The sequence below is a fragment of the Cucurbita pepo genome, chromosome 18 (genome assembly GCF_057944985.1).
Source record: "Cucurbita pepo subsp. pepo isolate OVF chromosome 18, ASM5794498v1, whole genome shotgun sequence".
Taxonomy (NCBI): Eukaryota; Viridiplantae; Streptophyta; class Magnoliopsida; order Cucurbitales; family Cucurbitaceae; genus Cucurbita; species Cucurbita pepo.
This window is the reverse complement of record NC_141815.1, coordinates 11,947,601-11,968,288: the sequence shown is the minus strand read 5'-3', so window position 1 is coordinate 11,968,288 and position 20,688 is coordinate 11,947,601. Positions and strand designations below refer to the sequence as shown.

General features: G+C 39.1%; 5 protein-coding genes across 6 annotated transcripts; 1 reads left to right on the top strand and 4 right to left on the bottom strand.

The window, feature by feature from the left end:
* Positions 1-48: 48 nt before the first annotated feature.
* LOC111780157 (Protein kinase superfamily protein) lies at positions 49-3,542 on the bottom strand. The gene is made up of 7 exons (XM_023660477.2): positions 2,992-3,542; positions 2,750-2,887; positions 2,261-2,393; positions 1,968-2,163; positions 999-1,123; positions 740-898; positions 49-668 (listed from the first exon to the last, which is right to left on the bottom strand). Exons 2-7 carry the CDS (start codon positions 2,881-2,883, stop codon positions 354-356), a joined length of 1,062 nt encoding a protein of 353 aa, XP_023516245.1. The 5' UTR covers positions 2,884-2,887; positions 2,992-3,542; the 3' UTR covers positions 49-353.
* Positions 3,543-4,501: 959 nt separating this feature from the next.
* Positions 4,502-8,277, bottom strand: LOC111780247 (plant intracellular Ras-group-related LRR protein 9). Its single transcript, XM_023660597.2, has 3 exons — positions 7,333-8,277; positions 5,665-5,831; positions 4,502-5,507 (listed from the first exon to the last, which is right to left on the bottom strand). The coding sequence occupies exons 1-3, from the start codon at positions 8,095-8,097 to the stop codon at positions 4,862-4,864; spliced, it is 1,578 nt and encodes a 525-aa protein (XP_023516365.2). The 5' UTR covers positions 8,098-8,277; the 3' UTR covers positions 4,502-4,861.
* A 2,386-nt stretch (positions 8,278-10,663) lies between these two features.
* On the bottom strand, positions 10,664-11,607 carry LOC111779672 (RAF-like serine/threonine-protein kinase PRAF). Its single transcript, XM_023659780.2, has 2 exons — positions 11,304-11,607; positions 10,664-11,203 (listed from the first exon to the last, which is right to left on the bottom strand). Exons 1-2 carry the CDS (start codon positions 11,446-11,448, stop codon positions 10,749-10,751), a joined length of 600 nt encoding a protein of 199 aa, XP_023515548.1. The 5' UTR covers positions 11,449-11,607; the 3' UTR covers positions 10,664-10,748.
* A 3,474-nt stretch (positions 11,608-15,081) lies between these two features.
* LOC111780706 (Concanavalin A-like lectin protein kinase family protein) lies at positions 15,082-17,283 on the top strand. The gene has a single exon (XM_023661181.2). It carries the CDS (start codon positions 15,173-15,175, stop codon positions 17,141-17,143), a length of 1,971 nt encoding a protein of 656 aa, XP_023516949.2. The 5' UTR covers positions 15,082-15,172; the 3' UTR covers positions 17,144-17,283.
* Positions 17,253-20,641, bottom strand: FRO8 (ferric reduction oxidase 8). 2 transcript variants are annotated; one of them, XM_087119795.1, is made up of 8 exons: positions 20,282-20,641; positions 20,103-20,196; positions 19,816-20,010; positions 19,487-19,724; positions 18,737-19,064; positions 18,395-18,653; positions 17,628-18,316; positions 17,253-17,541 (listed from the first exon to the last, which is right to left on the bottom strand). In XM_087119795.1, exons 1-8 carry the CDS (start codon positions 20,523-20,525, stop codon positions 17,360-17,362), a joined length of 2,229 nt encoding a protein of 742 aa, XP_086975921.1. In that variant the 5' UTR covers positions 20,526-20,641; the 3' UTR covers positions 17,253-17,359. The 2 variants fall into 2 exon arrangements, with proteins under 2 accessions (XP_086975921.1, XP_086975922.1); XM_087119796.1 differs by lacking the exon at positions 20,103-20,196 and having other exon boundaries at positions 19,816-20,007; positions 20,197-20,641.
* Between the last annotated feature and the right edge of the window lie 47 nt (positions 20,642-20,688).

Here is a 20,688-nt window from a genome sequence, read left to right as displayed (position 1 = left end):
AGCAATAAAAAGAAAAAGGAATAGATATAAGTAGATAGTGGAGATGCATTAAGAGGGAATTATTGATCCTTTACTGGCAGCAATGATTTGAAGTCGGATCTTCAAAATCATGCATCAAAACAGCAGGATTATCTTCCATTCTACCATTATGATGATATAAGGCTAAGGCTGTGTTACTACATAACTAAAACCACCTACTACACTCATTGATACATGGTGGGGAAGAAAGGAAAGCATTAGTTACATACAAAACATGTTATTCCTCTGCCTACTCTGCACTTTAACAGGGAAATAGCTTATTAATCTTAAGCTTTTCCATAAGCTGCTATTGCTTTTTCCCATCATTCTAGAGCTTAGAAACAGTCATAGGAGCAGGAGAAACAACCTCTGGGATTATTTTCCGTTTTAGCTTTCGGAGTGTCACCTGAATCATCACGGACTGCCATCAGTGAACTTGTTCCGGGAGACTCGGGAGGAAACACCGTGTTCTCAGAAGAGAAAAATCGGGAAGCAATCATCGGCTCGGGGGGTGAAATAGTGTAAAGGTAATTGAGTAGCATTTGAATAATTTGGGAGAAATTAGGACGAGCATTTGCATCCTCCTGCCAGCATGATGTTAGAACCATAGCCAGTTCCTCAGGAAGATTCTCTGCGCTAGGCCTTACATTCTGAAGCAACAGAGAAGCATCAATCAGAGAAATGGCATGGTAAATAGAGTGCATATGAAGAATCTGAGTACCTTAAAAGCAGCGGCATATGCTGCCTGAAGATTTGACATGCCTTCAAATGGCAACTTGTTGTGTAGCAGTTCCCATAACACAATTGCAAAGCTATAGGCATCCACTTTATGGTTGTAATGTTTTTTCTCCCCTTGCCTTAGTGTCACAGTGCTATACAACTGACATTATATAACAATGCAAGTAAGCAACTTTGGAATATTTTTCTCAGGTAGCAACCAGAATGAATGCAACCAAACTATATTGTCCTAAAACAAGCACCTCTGGAGCCATCCATCGGTAGGTCCCCGTCTCCGCCGTCATCATCTCTGTCAACGACTCTTCTCTTGCCAAGCCAAAATCAGCTAATTTAACTGTCTTGTGATCTGCAGTCAACAGAAGGTTCTCTGCCAACACATTGAATTACAAATTTTATAAGAATTGTTGGATGATAAAAGAAATATTAGGTCTCCTCAGAACACAAGAACACAGAGGTAAAAGCTCTAGAACAAATACTGCTCAACGAAAGTTCTGGGTAAGGAAACCAATGAATTCAAGCAAGCAAGTTGAAGCTGTCAGCCTATGAACTCTTTAATGTTCTTAACAAGACTGCATGTAATTGAGAACATGGCGACAACTAAGGACCAACAACCAGTAAAGGGAATGAATGGAGTAGAAGTGTAAGCTCAAGCTCACCATTAGTAGATATTGTCCTCTTTGGGTTTTTCTTTCTGGGCTTCCGCTCAAAGTTTTAAAACGCGTCTGCTAGGGAGAGGTTTCCACACCTTATAAAGAATGTTTCGTTCCCCTCTCCAACCGATGTGGGATCTCACAATCCACCCCATTCGGGACCCAGCGTCCTCGCTGGCACTCATTCCCCTCTCCAGTCGTTGTGGGATCTCACAATCGGTTGGGGAGGGGAACGAAGCATTCTTTATGAGAGTGTGGAAGCCTCTCTCTAACAGACGCGTTTTAAAATCTTGAGGAAAGTCTATAAAGGAAAGTCTAAAGATGACAATATCTACTAGCGGTAGGCTTGGGCTGTTACAAGAAGTCTTATGAATCCAGTACCAATAGAAGGTCCAAATGCTTTACTAAGCTCAAATTTCTGCCTAAATGTAACTTGAAATTGAGAAAATAAATCATGGCAATGCATCCTGCAATGCACTAACTCATTAAGAAAGTTGGGTAACGAAGCATTTGAAATGGCATGAAGAATTATGGGATTAAGAGGTGGATGAAAAAGACTACCAGGTTTCAGATCACGATGAATGATGCCATGGGAGTGAAGGCATTCCATAGCACGAGCAATATCAAGCGCAAAACCAACAGCCACGCGTGTGTCCAAGCACCGTGGACGCATATTGAGCAGGTACTTTCGTAAGGTCCCTCCTAATAAAAGCTCCGTTACTATCACCATTACAGGCTCCTTGCAGGCACCAATAAACTGTTGATACACGCAAGGATCCAGCATAATAAAGGGTAAATCACTCATGCCATTCTTCAAAACCTTTCTTAGTATATCACATGGAATCAAATCAAACCTTGACAAGATTTTTATGTTGCACTTTAGACAACATTGCAACCTCCCGAGCAAACCGAGCTTCTTTCTTTACAACCTCTTCAGCTGTTTCCCCTTTATGAACAATTTTGATAGCAACAGTCTGGTTCTTATACCTGAACCATAGAATGATATCACTAAACAAAACACAATGCAGTAGAATTATCCCAGAAACATAGCAAATTGATCTCTGCAGAATACCGAGATTTCAAGTACAGCAAGAAGAACACAGACAGGTCAGAAACATGTAGAATTTCTTGCAACAAATCCTAGAACAACAGAGACATGTTTTGTTCAAATACTGTAGATTTTCTCATGAAACAAGAAAAGAATTTCTAGATCTCGAGATAGAGAAGGGCTCCCAAACCGAATTCCTCTCAAGGGGATCAATAAAGAAGAAGACCAAACCAAAATTAGCAGTGCCAGAAAAGATAAACCCAGAAAACCATGAGAATCTTAAGAGAATTCATACTTGCCCTCGTAAACTTTGGCATGAGCTCCCTCTCCAATTCTAGGTCCGACGAAGAGATGTTTAGGATCAACCAACCATTTGCCTTCCAATCTGAACTCATCCGTAGCAGAGTAGAATCTACACCCAGCTTCCATGTTTCTGGAAAAATCAAGAACACGTTATCCAGCAATTGCAATTCCCATGTTTATCTTACAGCAACTAAAAGGGATAAGCTCAAACGAAAAGGAAAAATAATTGAATACATGATTGAGAGCTTTGATTGTACTTTGTGCTGCCTACAAAAACACCTCAAAAGCCGACCCAGAAATCAATCGAAAAATTGGATAACCAATACGTCGAGGAGGGAAAAGGGAAGAGTCCCTCATATTCTTCAGCACCCACAAAGCCGCAGAGGGAATGCTTAAAAACTTGATGGGGAAAGGAGAAAGATCCCCAAAAACATTAAGAGTTAAGAATCAGAAAGCATTAAGAGTAAGCCCCATAATGGAGCAGAACTGAAATGGGGTCGATGGGTTTGGAGCATATTCAATCATGGCGAACATATAGCTCTGGATCTGCAGACAGAATCATGGAAGGGGCTGAGAGAGGGAGAGAGAGAGAGAAAGAGAGTAAGTAAACAAAAGGGTATGCGAGAAAGAGAAAGAAGGAAGGATTTATGAATGAATAATGAAGCAATAAAGAGTGTGGGAGCCGTAAACTAATGAAAGGCACATGGAACTGATCTTTCTGAGCGTAGTGGCTTGGAATTGCCTGGACTACTTTCCCCCGCTTTCTAGTCTCTTCCCTTCTCCCGTTCGTGTGTTTCACTTCATTTAAAGCTTTCCTTTAAACTAAAGCCTAAGCTTTTAATGATTTCCCAATTCCCATTTCAAATCCATCATATTTTACACCTAATTCATCTTAGCCTTGAGATGACGCTCACTCTTTTCCTTTCGATCCCTCGAATTCAGAGTCCAAAACCTTTTATTTCCACTTTTATATCGGTGGTTCAGTCCAAATTGGTCCAAGTATCATAAAAACAACCATATTTTTCTTTTCTGGGGCTTAATTATTGTTATTTCATGAGAAGAAACTTCATTAGGAACATTGGTTAAAGCCATTTAAGTGAGATTTATTGGTTAATCCCATTCTCCAATTATTTAATTTTTTGCTATTTTCACCACTCATTCATGCCTATTTTTAGATCCTGTTTTGGATAGCACAAACCCACCCTTTGTTTCGTTCGATTATGTAAAGTAACTAAAACTTCAATCTTTATGGTATTTCAAAATTTTCAAAATTTGAATGCCTTTACCGATATAGGTTGAAGATGGGTGGCTCAAGTTTACCTTATCAATCTTGGTATGTTTTCAGATGTTTTTATCTTAAAATGTTTGATGTGTTTGTTTAGTGTATGAACTTAATTGTAACAAAAAGATCTCGGATGACATAACTATTAATATATTTTTTTAGTTCAAATAATTGAATCGAATAAACTTATTTTTGTCTTTATTATATTAGAATGGACTGATTAGTTATTACCACCGTATCAATCTAATGAAGATTATAGCGTGCGGGATAAAATCTACGCACGCCTTATAATCTCTATATTGCTCAAAAGCCAATTTTTGCTAGGAAATGACTAACTCAACTGGAAAATATACATATACACAAGAAACTATCAAAAGACAAAGTTACGTTTGTTCGGACAGGATATGATACTAATGTTGGTAAATGAATAACCAGTGATCCAATTACTTGGTCGAGGGAACCTGCAGAAGAAAGTTTCTTTTTTATCTGCTGAATGAGAGAGTTATCCAGATTAAACTGGATGGCAAAATATGGTTATTACAGTGAATAGTAACATAGCAATTTTCCCAACCTGTTCAATTGCCATAGACATGAAGAAACACTACAAAAACGCATAATACCGAACTCATCCAGGCTTCAAACTCCAACAAAATTTGCTTGTAATTGTGGTTTGTTATGAGTTCTCACGACACTATATGTAAAGAATCCAAGGAACCTGATGGAGGCCAATCATCAAGGACCCAAAATCAGTGGGGGAAGAGGAAGTAAGGCCATGACAGGCAGAGTAAAGGGTGCAAAAATTGGTGAAAGAGCTCCATCAGATTATAGCTGCTGTTCGAGACAAGGGTCTTTCGGACTGTTGGGAGATCCAACAATACCAGACACGGTCTCTGAAACCCCAGAAATGTAAGACTTCAACCAAGTGGTACTACGCGTCAGCCATCCAGTCTGCACCTGTTCGTCTATTTCAAGAGTTCTTTTTCTATCTTCCTCCTCCAGAATTTCAAGCCACCTCTTGGACATGAATGTCCTCACAGCATCCAGTCCACTATTTACCACTTCCATTGGAGGAATTACAAGAGGATTTTGCTCCAAGTTTAGTTTCTCTAAATTCTCAAGATGGCCGAATGTATCAGGTAGAGCGTGAATCTGGTTATTGCTAAGATCAAGTTCCCTAAGGCTGGATAAATCACCGAAGGTGTGTGGAAGTTCAGTAAGGTCAGTAAAATTACTGGCTAGGTTGAGATATTCAAGTTGTGTCAATTTCCCAATTGCCTGAGGAAGGCCATGAAGCTCGTTGAAATGAGCATCCAGGTAACGCAAAGAGATCATATCACAAAAAGAAGATGGCAGTGAACGTATCTTGTTCAACTGGATAGAAAGCTTCTCCAAATTCACCAGTTCATGGCCAATATTTGTTGGCAAGTACGTTAGAGCGTTGAAGCTCACATCTAACTCCACTAAAGACCTGCCAATTTAAGAAACAAAAATAAGTCCCAAAATTTTGCGGCAGAAATTTCTCCATCAATGCATGCAGATGCATAACAAAACATCGCTGAATACACTTTAAAAAATCATGTGAAATCAGGAAGGGCTTGAATTGGTAGACTACTAGAATCTTATACCTGCAATGGCATATTGAGTCAGGAAGGGCTTGCAACATGTTCCCAGAGACATTCAGGAGTTTCAGCTTTTGCAATAAGCCAATCGTGTCCGGCAGTGACTCCAAGAGATTGGATGAGGCATTCAGCTCCTCAAGATTTTCTAAGCCAGATATTGAATCCGGGATATTCTGAAGCAATTGAAAGTGCGAGTTAAAAGATACAAATCATAGAATTAAATATTCGTTCGTCCTGAATTTTCAGTTAAGCAAACTCGCATCCAAGTCCAATATTGACAGATATGTGATAAGGCACAAGCTATTCATGAAAAAGAATAAAAAATAAAAACGAGGCAGTTGAGAAGAGTAATATACTAAAGCAAAGATAGAGATGCACTGAAAGCTTTGAAAGGACTGCCACATTAACACAAATAGAAAGCATTAAAAAGGAGCAAATCCATAAAAATAAGGCCCCATTTGATAAGATTTTTGAAGATTGTACTTGTTTTCTTACAATTCTTTACAATGATTTCCATCTTTCCTAAAAAAACCTTTGAATTCATAGCTAAATCCCCCCCCCCCCCCCCCCCCCCCAAAAAAAAAAAGACAAGTTTTCTACTTTTTTCTTTTTCAAATCTTTGCTTGAAAACACTTATTTAAAAGTAGGTAACAAAACAAAGAAACTTGGGAGAAGTAGTGTTTACAAGCTCAATTTTTAAAAACCAAAAATGAAAAATGAAATGGTTATCACACAAGGCATAGATAATTCAAATATGAATTAACCTATATTTCAGGACAACCACCAGCCATCAGCATTTATTTTTTATTCCAAATCTTCATCATAGCAGCCAAGCCACAGTGTTGGAATTTCTTCCCGTTTCCAGGCTTATATATCAGCAACTTCCATTAAGGACAGATTTCTTGAGCATAATCTTTCTACCAAAGTCCACCGTTCTTACAAACCAATTTCCATTGGATTCTATGCATCTTGCCATAAACCACCTATATTTTTGTGCCGCTCCCTGCACTATCCAGTCCCCATCTCTTACAAAACTTTACTCTAAATGGCAAATAATTAAAGGACTTGTGACAAAGGGGAAATAAAATCTTGATCCTTGACATTCCAATGTAAATTTTCAAACAAGGCCCTTCAAACAACACCATTGTACTAGGATCTAAATGGTCGCCATCTTTAAGATGACAGTTAAAGAAATTTACAATCAGCAGAACTTCGATGGAATAATTCCCATCCATTTATTCCATCTCCAAATATGAAACGAAAGAGAATGGTATCCTCAATGAGAGACTCCAGATGTTGAAATGCTAATCAAGCGTCTAAAAATTGATCCAAACATCAACCTTAGGCGCATTATTGTTATAAATGCAAACAAGCTGATGGGCTAAAAACCAGCATTGACATATAATGCACACAAGTGACAAAATATAGGAATGATCTATGACTTCTAGGAGAGTCATGATGATCAGCCATTAGTTAATGAATCGTGCGTCTCTAACGAATATTCTAATCTCCACACAAGCTACAAAAGGCCCCTGTACCCATATGAAACTAATGAAGCCTTCTATTCTACTGGATGGCATGAAGAAACAGTTCATTTCAAGAACGCTGGAATTCCTAATAGGTGCTAGTATAATCTGTGGGAGCGCAGTAATGTTGAATTGTCTATAAACTAACCTGTAGTTGATTGCTGGAGATATCAAGCACAACCAATCCCCGAATGCGTCCAAATTCTTCAGGCAAGAACTGCAAGCGTCGGCTGGAGAGATTAATTCGATCTATTTCCTTCTCATTCGCTTCCTGAAGAATCCTCGCAACCTCCTCATTGGTCTCCTCGCTTACTGGATCCAATTTTTCCTCCTGCAGCCCTCTCTCCGCCGATTCGTAAATCTTCACCAACCTTTGCTCCGCTTCCTTTAACATCTTCGCATACGCCTCGTGCATCTCATCCAGTTGCACAATTGCACTATACAGCTGCTTCTCTTTATCCGCCGCCTGCCGGCACTCGTTCTCTCTCTCAGCAAGAAGCGCCCTCCACTCAAGCATCTCCACATCTGCCGGCCTAGGCGAAAGCACGATTTCCTGGAGCTTGGCAGACAAATTGGCTTCTACATCAGCGAGCTTAGCCTTGGCAGTATCGATAGCCTCATGATCTGGTCTCTCCCCAAGGGTTTTGAGGATGGATCGGGTCTGAGCAACATCAGAGATGGCGCTGGTCATAGAAGCCAATACCTTAGGGTCCGATAGATGGGGCATGTCATCGACGATTTGGGAGGAGGAAGAGGATAGATCGGAAGGATTTTTCGCAGCGTGGCGGGACGGCGGAGATGCAGGCTGTTCGATATCGAATTCGACGGCCGGCGGTCGGGGACTGAGAGAGGGGATTCTAGCCATGACGTAGGAAAGGATGGGGAAACTTTTGGGGTTCGGATCCATGGCCATGGTGAGTGATTGCAAAGCAACAAATTGGATCAGAATAACAAAGGGAAGAAGAAGATGGAGTGGAGATTTGGGAGTAGGAAAGCGAAAGAGTGAGATATTGCAGTCCGCTCAGAATACCACGGGAAGGGTTCCGTCGCTTATTTCACAGCCACTGTTTTGTCTCAATCCACGTCATCCAAGTTCGTTACAGGTTACAAGCGTAACAGCGGGTAATGATAAATTTCCCGGTTCTTTAATAATAATATTATTATCTCAGATGTGCGATAATAAAATAGGCCTTATGGAAATATTTAAGTTTTGAAAAAAATTGGTGTATAATTAGTTATTTAAACTTTCTAAAAAAAATAAATTATTTTAAATTAACAGATAATAATGTGCAAAAATGAAAGTTAATTATTCAACCAGACAAAACAATTCATAATTTATGTTTATTTAGATAAATTTTTAAACCAATAAATGAGTCATTAAATACTTAAATAAAAAATTCAAAATTCAATTATTTGAAAGTTTATTTACCTTAATATAACTAAATACAAATTTTTTAATTTAATAATTATCAAAATTTAATGGAATAGTTATCGAAATTAGATTATATAATAATTTAAGCACATCATTAGCTGTCGTTATTCGATGTGCGATCTTACAATCCACTTTTTTGGGGTCAACGTCTTCATTGGCACATCGCTCGATGTCTGGCTCTAATACCATTTGTAATAGTCCAACCCTAATGTTGGCACACTACTTGGTGTTCGCCTCCCTATTTGTAACAATCTAAGTGCACTGCTAGGGCTTGATACATATTATCCACTTTGACCTGTTACGTATCGTTGTGAATCTCACGATTTTAAAACACATCTACGAAGAAGATATTTTCATTCTTATAAAAAATGTTTCGTTTTCCTTTTAATCCATCTACAAGGTAAAGTATATATATATATATATATATATATATATATATATATATATATATATATATATATATATATAAGAAATAAGGTGAGAAAGAGTCCAAAAAATTGAGTGGTGCTTGTTGTCACATGGCTCTGCCTCCCCTCTACAAATCAAATGATTCTCATCCAGCAAACAACTCATTATTCGTTTTCTAGGTTCTTGATTTTCTTTTAAATACATAACAAATGAGTTTCTTTATGGATTTAATTAATATGGAGGAATCAACCTCCACCTTCTTTACTCTCATCAATTCCCCATTGCATCTCTTTTAAATTATTGCAATATTCTTAGCAACCAATGTTTCATTTTTTTCTTCCTTACAAATACATTTGGAATAAAATCCTTGTGAATGAAGGAATGCTATGTTTTTTTTTCTACGGCAATTCCTTCCTCTCCTGCTTTTAATAAAAGACACTTTCCATTTATTTTAAATTTGTTATGTTTTGATTTAAATTTACCATATTATACTTCGAAGTAGCTCAAAACGTCCTTCTCTATTAAAAAACATACCATAGATCAATTTTAACCTATGTGATATAATTTATTTGTGAAAAAATTAAACTCCAAATTTAACTATTTCTCATAAGCCTAATTCTACATGTCCTACTCATTATTTTTTTAATAAACCTTAAAAGTTTTAATATTTCCAAGTGTTTTTTAACGAAATTAATTAAATTATAATAATACTTTTCATGTCTATTTAAAGCTAAGTTAGCCTAATTCCATCAACAACTCCGAATATGCGTCCAAGTCTTATTTGTCGAGGCGGCATAACATAATAATTATACCTTCTAATATGTTCTAATAATGTCGTCTCCAAAAGCCAAAGGGTATTCCCGTAAATACACCAGAGACAATTCTTCATCCTCGTGATGCCTCGTAATAAATGGCCAACCAAAACACAACTGGCTCTTCCAATTTCTCTCAAAATTTATTACCCCCACAACCCTAGGTGGATTTCTTTCTTAACATAATTTTCAATTAATGATTTTTTAATTATATTTCAACAACTCCTGGAATAGGAATAGGAATCGGAATCGGAATCAGAATCGAATCCCAAGTCACCTTCGCCCCACGAGAAACTGCAAATCCAAAACAATGAAACCGTCGTTAAAGAAAAATATAAAATAAAATAACATAAAATAAAATAAAATAAGAAACTCACACGTTTGATGGGAGACACGTATGAAGTTGGCAGGGATTACGAAGCCGACGGAATTTTGATACGTGTCGAACAAGAATGGGGAGGCTGCATCGGTTCAGAAGATTCGTCCTCTAACGCCAGAGGGTATCGCAACGCAAATCAAGGCGCAAAAATATACACAAAAAGGTAATTAAATGTGTATATTAAGACTTGTGAATGAAGGCCACGTGGCACGCCCGGTTGCACAGTCCTCAGGCCGACTCACGGGCACCGTGTGCGGCGGCACCGTGACGGAGTTTAAGAACTAAGATTGAGATTGAGAACGAGAACTCCTCCTCTCGCAAAACTCCGGCCGGATTAATCAATTTTTTTTCAACCACACAAACCAATTAATTCGAAAGTTTTTAAGCTTTCTCCCAACAATCAATCAATCACAAGCCAAAACTAAAAACTATCTTGTTCTGTTTTAGCTTCTTTTTTTTTTTTCCCGTCATCGTCTACCTAGGGTTTGTACTTTTATATGCGGAGTCCTCGCCTCAAGTTTAGGGATTCATCTTCAGTTCCCGTGAGCACAGTGGGGGCTGGAGTACAAAAACCTAGGGCTCCCATGGGAACAGGTTCTTCCATGGCAATTTCGCGGTCCAACGAAGTATTTATTAGGAGGCGAGGAGATCTGACGACTGAATCTGCACGAAGGAGAAGAGATCCGGTCGTTGATTCCGTATTGCGGCGAGCTCGGAAGCGAATCCACGCCGTGGCATGGAGAATTAGGAAGAGTGAAGTCCACACTCGACGGAGGAGAAATTTGCTTGAGAGACTTCGGAGGCGAAAGAATGGCTCTGATTTGAAGAGGATGCGACAACGACGAAGAAGCACGATCGTATTCCTCAACGATATTGGCCAAATCTTCGTCAGATCTAACAGAAATCAAGGTTTCCAAGTCTCCGCCTGGCAATTGGCACTTCAATGTAACGGTAGAACCACAGAATTCTCCAAGCTTCACCATTAACTCTGCAAAACGGAATAAAACGCATACATAAACACCTAGACACAAATATCAAAACGTACAGGTTACGTCACCAAACAAAACGAGAAAGAACAAAATACGAACCGGAATACGAGACAGAGCGATCGACGGCTAAAACTCTGGTAAGACCACCAACGTAACGGAGTTTACCATCGGTTCGACGGGGAAGAATCTTGCCGCCATAGCTACACAGAAACTTCAGGGTTCCCGTACGCGCATCAGACCTCATATCTTCTTTAGACTGTGAGTGAGTTGAAGTAAACGAGTTCTGTTGGTGCGAATCGAATAGAACACGAAGAGAAGTCTCTAGAAAGAAGAAAGGGAGAGCAGGAGGTAGAAGAAGGAAGAATGTGGTGAGAGAGAACTCCTCTTTTGCAAACCTTAGGCAGTGATTTTGTCGGGTATTTAAAGGGAGAGGAGGAGGACGCTAGTGGGACCCACACGTTCAATACGACGTCGAATTAACGAAATAGGGATATTTCAAGTAACGCGGGAGGAAGGCCGAACCGCGAATATTCTTATTGAAGGGGGGAAATACGGTGACCACGTGGCGATTACCCATTCGTTCACCTCGCAAAAGTATAACCTCCTTTTCTGGCTTGAAATTTGGGCGAAGTTCTCTTCTCATTAGGCGCCTATTTATTCCTTTTTATTTTTCCTATTTTCATACTTAATTTTTTGTCTTGTTTAGATTTTTTAACCATTAAAGTAAAAATATATTAACATTCGGATTCTTTTTTAAATAAAAATTAAAGAACGTTCACAGTTGAGCAGCGGAAACAGAGAATATTTTTGCTTTTAAAAAAATTAAATATTGGTATAATATTATTTAGTTGGGTTTAGTTATAATTGAAAATGGTGACAATATTTGGGTTAATATAATATAACTCGATGTCCCAGAGAAAATGTCATATTTGCCCCGGTCTCATTATGAAAAGTAAGCACATTATGTAATGAACTATGTAATTTCACGACTTAATTTAAAGGGCCTATTCAAAGTGGGAACATTGCAACATGCTGAGGGGCCTACTTTGAATACAAATACCGAAATAATTGATTTTAAAATTGGAAAATAATTAGAAATTTTAATCGTGAACATAATTAAATTCTACCAAATTTCTATTGCCAACTAATATGTTTGGACTGGAAACGGAAGTCGAGAAGCTCTCGAACATAATAATGTGAATCGTACTTTAATGAGTTCTAATACGCAACGTCAAATAGTCTCACTACGAAACCCTACATTGGTTTGAGAGGGAAACAAAATATTTCTTGTCAGAGTAGGAAAACTTCTCCCCAATAAACATATTTTAAAATCGTAAGGCTGATGATGATACATAATAAATTAAAACGGACAATATCTTATTAGTGGTGGACTTGAACTCTTATACTCACTTTTTCGATCGAAAAAAATTAGTGGAACTAAGTTGGTATGAAAGTAGATAGTAATATAATTAAAGGTGCTTTGTTGAGTTGATATATTAAATTAAAGAGCAACAAAAGTGAAGGAGTGGCTAATTAAAATGGTATCTCAAGTACAGTGTTGCGTTGTTAAAGAGTGATCTTGACTGTCCCAAATCATCATTATTAATTTTCTTTTTAAGATAAAATAATAGAAAAGCTATTTTATTGTATTTATATTTGTAGCTTAAAAATCATCCAATTTGAAATTTTGAAGAATTAAATAAAATTGAGAGCATTTGGGAATCATCTGAGTAACTACTTGAATGCGTCGCACCCGTAATGATAGTGTTCTTCAATGGAACTTAAAGAAACTTTTGAATGGGGATACAGAACGAGATAAAGAACAATATGCGAAGCAATAAAGAAAAATATAACTGAGATTCAATAGGTTAGAACAAAGACAATAATGGAAATAAAGAACGAGCTCGAGAAACTACTTGAATAAGAAGATGAAATCTGCCTCTTTGTCATGAATCATAAGATCTCACGAACCACCAAGTCTTTGCATGCAAGTTGCACCCTAAACCTTTTGATTGAGGGTATATCTACCTAAGCGTCGTGCATCACTACCTCCACACACAATACCCATTGAGGTTTGTTGCATAGGTGAGAGCACAATTTGGCCTCTCGTTCGCACCATAGCATGGATGGTTTAAAATTGAGACCTCATCACTTTTCATCATGATACAATGATAGTTTATTCAACTTTAGCCTCGTGTCGCAATATAAGCTCGTACACATCCTCGTATGAATGACGACTAAAAGTACATAGTGGTTTCCATATCTACCACTTGTTAAATTAAAAACAATTAATTATAGAAAACAATAATATTTATAAAAAATTATTGCAGTTAAAGTGGGTCCCATCTGCCAACCTAAACAGGATTAGGTGTCGTTTAAGCAAAGCCATAAGCAACGACCAATCTCTCCCGCGTGTTTGGTCCACTTCTTCGTTCCTTCTTTCTTTTTTCTTCTTCTTTTGTCGTTTACCATTTTAATTTCAAATCTTTAAAATTAAATCTAAATAAATCATCCTCAACTTAATTCAAATTTAAACTTCATTAAATATAATTAATTAAATTAAACCACAATTACGTTAAGGATTATCTAAAAATAGAATAAAACCTAACGTAGCGTATTAATTCATTAGTTTATAATAATTACAAAAAAAGAAAAAAAAAACATTTATCAATTTTCATATTTAAGAAGATATTCACAGAGATATGACGTAAGAAAATGTCAATTATCAATGCCATTCGGTTGATTGCCGACGTGGATCGAACTATTAAAAAAAAAACATTATCAACAGTTCATAGAAGACAATGGAAACTCGTATTTTTCTAAGCCTCGGCAGTTAGCATAGGGCAACCGTCAGAACTCGAGTCGAAACCTGATTCGACGTGGACATGGACCATGACACGTGGAGAGGAAAGGAATTAAAGTCAAGACACGTGTAAATGTTTGATGGATTGGGTGGCCAGTAATAAAAGAAAATATTAATTAATTAAAATTTAACAATGTAAGTTATCTTAAAAGGGAAGGGAAATGCATGTGCTGGTATACAATGCATGCATCCATCAAATCCAAACGGCGGTGTTTGTATTTTACCGTTATGTCCTTTTCTCTATATATATATTACGAAGATTAGTCTGTGAATTACATATTTAGCCCTTGAATTGATTTTGACACTCGGGATTTATGAATGAATTTCTTTTATTTTTAATGAAAATAATATTGGTGGTGGGAGTGAAAGTAGGTTGGTAGTCGGCAATAACAAAAAAGATAACTAACAAAATAATAATAAATAAATGGAAATTAAATTTAAAAAATAAAATGATATATAATAGGAGGGCGAAATTCGTCTGCAGGTTCGTTCAGATTTGGACAGGCTTTGGGTTGAAAAGCGATAAATCCACACATTTACGATATTGCCCTCGGAGAATGACTTTGTCGGCCTAATATCTTGGACTAGGACCATCGAGAAAGAAGTATTCTCGTGGCAACGAAAGACCATGGTGGTTCTTGATTTTTGTCTCTATTGCTCCTTTTAAGATATAAAATACAAAATTATTTTTATTTTCTTTATTATTTTAGATATGGATAAATATATATTTTTCTCTACAGGCCGAGCGAGCCCATGGGCACAGGGTTTCATGGGCCGACATGAAAAACAAATAAAGCCCATTATACAATTACATTGAACAAATAAAGCCCATTATACGGTGTGCATTAGTAGTAAAACAAATTAAATAATCATCCAATCATATTAGCTTAAGACCATGTAAATAGAACAGGATAGTAAAAGCTTCTTGTTGCGGCGGCGGCGGCAATGCAATTCAACGGTCATAAAATGAATAAACCGCGTTTTCTGAAAAGATTACTTCACAATATGAAGCTTCTTTCCGCATCCAATCTTTTCCACTATCTTGACTAATTCCGTAGACCGCTGAATCTACTGAAACTTTACACCTCCGGCGACGGTGGAAGAGATGGAACGACAACGGCGGCGACGACGACGACGACCTCTGTTACTTCTACTTCAGCTCTGTATCTTCTTCATCCTTTTCTTTCCCTCTTACGCAGTTGATTTCCTCTTCAATTCGTTCACAAACGGCTCGAATGGCACCGACATCATTCTCATTAGCGACGCGAGGTTCGATTCCCCTGTAATTCGTCTCAATAATGACTCAAACCCAAATTCAATCGGGCGAGCTTTCTATCACACGAAGCTGATTATGAAACCCACTTCGAATTCAACTACGATCTCTTCTTTTTCAACTACTTTCGTGTTTTCGATTTTGCTGGAAGTCGCTACTAGTCCAGGCTTCGGTATGGCCTTCGTTCTTTCCAATTCCACTTCACCTCCCGACGTCATAGCGGGTCAATACTTCGGTCTCTTCACAAATTCCACTACCCATGTCGTTGCTCCGCTTCTCGCCGTTGAATTCGACACCGGTCGAAACACGGAGTTCAACGATCCCGATGATAGCCATATCGGAATCGATTTGAACAGTATGTTGTCGATAAAAACACAGACCGCTGGGTATTTTGACCATAGTGGAATTTTTGTTCCAATTCAGATGAGAAATGGGCAAAACCTTCGCGCTTGGATCGAATTTGATGGGTCCAATTTCGAAATCAATGTCACGATTGCCCCAATTGGAATTCCTCGTCCATCGAAACCCACTTTGAGTTTTAGGGATCCTGAAATAGCAAATTATGTATCGAATGAAATGTTTGTGGGATTTTCAGCGTCGAAGACAAAATGGGTTGAGGCGCAGAGGATTTTGGCTTGGAGTTTTAGTGACACTGGTGTTGCTAGAGAGATTAACAACACGAATTTCCCTGTGTTTATGAGAGCATCACCGCCGTCTTCCTTGTCGCCGGGATCTGTTGCCGGTATTGTAATCGGCAGTGTTGTGTTTGTGATCTTAATTGGATTTGTGGGGTTTTTGTATTGGCGAAAGAACAGAGCAAGTGAAGAAGATGATGAAATTGAGGATTGGGAGCTCGAATATTGGCCTCACAGATTCTCTAACGAGGAGCTTTCACAGGCCACTGATGGATTTTCGGATAAGAATCTGTTGGGTTCCGGTGGATTTGGAAGAGTATTCAAAGGAACTTTACCAAACAACACGGAAATCGCCGTGAAGTGCGTAAATCACGATTCAAAACAGGGGCTAAAGGAATTCATGGCGGAAATCTCGAGCATGGGTAGGCTTCAACATAAAAATCTAGTCCAAATGCGTGGATGGTGTCGAAAAGGCAATGAATTAATGTTGGTATACGATTACATGCCGAATGGAAGCCTTAATCGGTGGATTTTCGACAAACCCACAACGCTACTCGGCTGGAAACAGCGCCGCCGTGTGCTCGCTGACGTTGCAGAGGGTTTGAACTATCTCCACCATGGTTGGGACCAAGTGGTGATTCACAGAGACATAAAATCAAGCAACGTGTTAATGGATTCGGAAATGAGAGGCAGACTGGGCGATTTTGGGCTGGCAAAACTGTACCAACACGGCGAGACTCCAAATACCACTCGCGTCGTTGGGACCTTGGGGTATTTAGCGCCGGAGATTGCAACGGTGGCTACTCCGACGGCGGCTAGCGATGTGTATAGTTTTGGGGTTGTGATTCTTGAAGTAGCATGTGGGCGGCGACCGATTGAGATGGCAGTGGAGGAAGAAGAAATGGTACTTATAGATTGGGTGAGGGATCTTTACTCCGCCGGACGGATGATTACAGCGGCGGACTTGCGAATCAGAGAGGAGTATGAAACAGAGGAGATGGAGTTGATGCTGAAGCTTGGTTTAGCTTGTTGTCATCCGGACCCTGAACGGCGGCCGACAATGAGGGAGGTTGTGGCTGTTTTGATTGGAGAACAACAGGCAGCTGAGTCAGTGGAACTTTTGTCGGGATTGTCCGGCGGCGCTGTTGATGGCAGCCCAGAAGTTTGACTGGCGACTACAATGTTTTACCCTGAATTTATTTCATCTTGATTGAATAAATTGTTCCTTTTTCACCGTCTGTAATTACAAGATTCAAACAATTTCTGCGAGTTCTTCATCGTTTTAATAGATTGTGTATTGGAAAGTTAGTGAATCTGTGTAAAGAAAGGCCTGCATTACAGAGATGGCAGTAAAATTTAGCTTGAAATTTCACTGTCAGCAACATCAGAGAGTGAAGTTGAGGGAATGGAAACTGAATTGCTGTCTGTTCTTCTTTGAGCCTTTCCTTGAACCTCCAGACATTTGCTTACAAGCTTTGGCTACTGACAAGTTCATTGCCTCCGGCCCGCTGCTGATCACGCCGATGTCCGATTCGCCTGCCCGGTTGTTGATGTTGGAGAATATCTCTGTTCAATCCCCAACGAATTACAATCATATAATGTTTCGAGTATCGAAAATTCGAATGAGTTTGTTTAAGAGATATCGTACATACCTATGAAGTTAGGCCTTTCTCCAAAATGTATTTCATGTTCTTCTTGTCTACTTCCTCTTGCTACTGAACTTGGAGTTGTGTTCTTGGTTTGGTTTAGGCTTTGGATGAGTGCTAGATTTCCTTTCTTCAGTCTTCTCCGTCGTAAAACAATCCCGACGACCGCCCCGGATAAGATAGCTAAAGCGAAGGAAGACATCAGAAGAAGATCCGAGATCCAAGATGGGGTTCTGTCTTTTGTCTTTTTGGAGGCTTTCTTGGTTGGAACGACGATATGGTTGAAGACGATAAGGGCGACAAAGAACACGATTGATATCAATCCAGTAATTACAGCCATCCAGCCTAAGCTTTCAAGCCCATGTGCTGCATAGCTTGAACGGTTCACGCTCGATTGTATCGTCTGCATTTGAGAGAACTTGTTTAGCAGTTCGGTTAGAGTTGAACCAGATTGCAGTTCTTGTGTCACGAATACTTTGAGCTGCAAATGCATTTTTCCATCCAAGCGTTTCAGTAGTAAAGGTAAAATCGAGCTGAGTAGCGCAACGTCGTGGGACTTTTTCATGACGTGTATAAGTTGGATTCTTGCAGGGCAGATGAATTTAGTGTTGTTCTTCATAGAAGTGATCTCCTGTAAAATGCTCAAAAGTGGGGTTACTCCAATTCCTCCAGCAATCAGAATCAAGTGATCATATCTGCAAGAGATTAGTTACGCGTTACGCGTTCGGGCTATCGAAAACATCGATCCAGTACATTTGAGAACATAAACATACCTTAGGAAGTCCAAGGAGGCAGGTCCATAAGGGCCCTCGACTGCAACGGAGATGCACTTCAACTGATCCGACTCTCCCTCTCGTTCGGTGTTGATTATCTCATACAAAGACTTCGTCCATGACTTATTACATTTAACGACGATCGACATTGTTTCATCATCAACACTCGAGCTGGAAATCAAGCTGAAAGCATGCCACTGAAATCTGGAAATCCTTGGTATCTTCACATACACAACGCTAGTTGGTTTATACTTCAGCCCTTACATTGCAAAGAAATTTGGCTATTTAGAGAAGTCTCGTATTAAATCTGCAAAGGATAAAAAGGGATGGGTGTAGAAGTACTCTGGTCTTTTGGCAGAGTTAGTTCCACAGCTTTGCAGGGGAGGACTCGAGCCGAGACGACACACGTTTCGGTTCTAGACTGAATAATTCGGAGGATCTTATCAATGGCAAAGAGAAACAGTCCAGGAAATACCATGTAAAAGTGTCTATCTCCAGCATGAAACAAGAAGAACACAAAAAAGACAATGTATAAATGGTGTGTGTAGTAGAAGATCTCAAATTTGATTCTCCTTATCTGAGGCAGGGAAGTGATCCAAATCACTAATCCTGTAATCAAAGTAATCTCCCCGGCGATGTAAATCCGGCCGGTGTTCTGCCATTTCCACACCTAGTTTCAACAAAACATTAATCACATGGAATCATTGACAGTGATATCCCACGTCCACTAGAAAGGGAAACAAAACATTCTTTATAATGGTATAAAAACCTCTAGCAGACGCGTTTTAAAACCTTGAGGGAAAGCCTAGAAGGAAAAGCTCAAAGAGGACAATATTTGTTAGCGGTGAGGTGAGTTTGGACCGTTAAAAATGGTATCAAAGCCAGACACCAGGCGGTGTGTTAGGGAGGACGCTGGTTCCTCAAGGGGGACCGATTGGAGAGGAGAACGAAACATTTTTTATAAGGGTGTGGAAACCTCTCCCTAACAAACGTGTTTTAAGACCTTGAAGGAAAGCTCGAGAGAGAAAACCCAACGAGGAAAATATCTACTCAATAGGAATAGAAACAAACAAGGCAAAGAAGAAGAGTTACCTGATCTTGAATCTGGTTGCTGATCCCCCAGATGAACAAGGTGCTGGCGCCATGGAAGGTGCCAAACAACACCATTGCAGTGCCAAGCCAGACGTGATACTTCACTGAAGCTTCAAACTGAATGCCAATTAGCCGAAATGGAGCCAACCCTCTCAAGACAGGCAGAAGAAGCAGCCCCAAACAGGCCTCTGCTAGCAAACCAAACCTGGTGGCTACTCTTAAATACTTGAGTTCCCATCTGAAAGTCATCAAAATTGGACATAATTCAACCCCAGAGACTCATAAAATAAAGAAACAGCATTAACACTTTGTTCTTCAAAATCACTCACATCTTCAAGTTGAGTGATTCTTCGGGCATCAACTTTCTGAAATCTTTAGATATTCGAGCATAGAACGTCCAAGCCAGGAAGAGGAGAAACAAAGCAACACCCAGAAGCTCAATTCCAGATAAAATACCCACATAGCTGTTCACAACAAGTGGGTTCGAAAGAGTATTGGAAAAGGTTGAAAACTTCGTTTGCCTGTAGCGAAAAAAAAAAGAAAAAAAATTCAAGAAGAAGATCAAAAGCCCTGTTCTAAGCGTGTAGAAATTTGACGACCAAGATGAACATTCCTGCAAGTTTGTGGCTTGGAGTGTTTGATATTCAAATAAACCAGTCCGATTATAACCAGAGCAACAACAGGAAAGGTATACACCACAAAGTTGAGACCTGAAAAACATGAAATCATTTCGATTATATATGACAAGCAGGAGCTGGATCTGCAAGAATGAACACAACATGCAGACTAATATACCATAGTATCCAAATACAGATGCTCGGGCAGTGTTTTCAGCAACACGCCATTTTCTTGTCCAGAGATCTGTGGGTTTCAATAGCCACAGAGAAACCCAACCAGCACATAGAAGAATCATGAACACTTCGATAGCAGTAAGAAGAACGGCTCTTGCCTTATGATTTCTATTCATATTTGAAATTATCCGTCCTCTGTTTTCTGTTTGGCTATTTGGGCTTTGTGTTTGTGTTGTGAATTTATACATTTTAGAGGGAAACCAATAAGAATGTTTCGATTTCCACGAGTCGAGCTACGTGGTGGGTCATTAAAAGTGGGGGAACATAAAACAGAACTTGTAGAAACTTTACATGATGGCTTCAAAAGTCCAAGATTTGTTCAATCAGATTGGACTTAATTCATACAGAGGA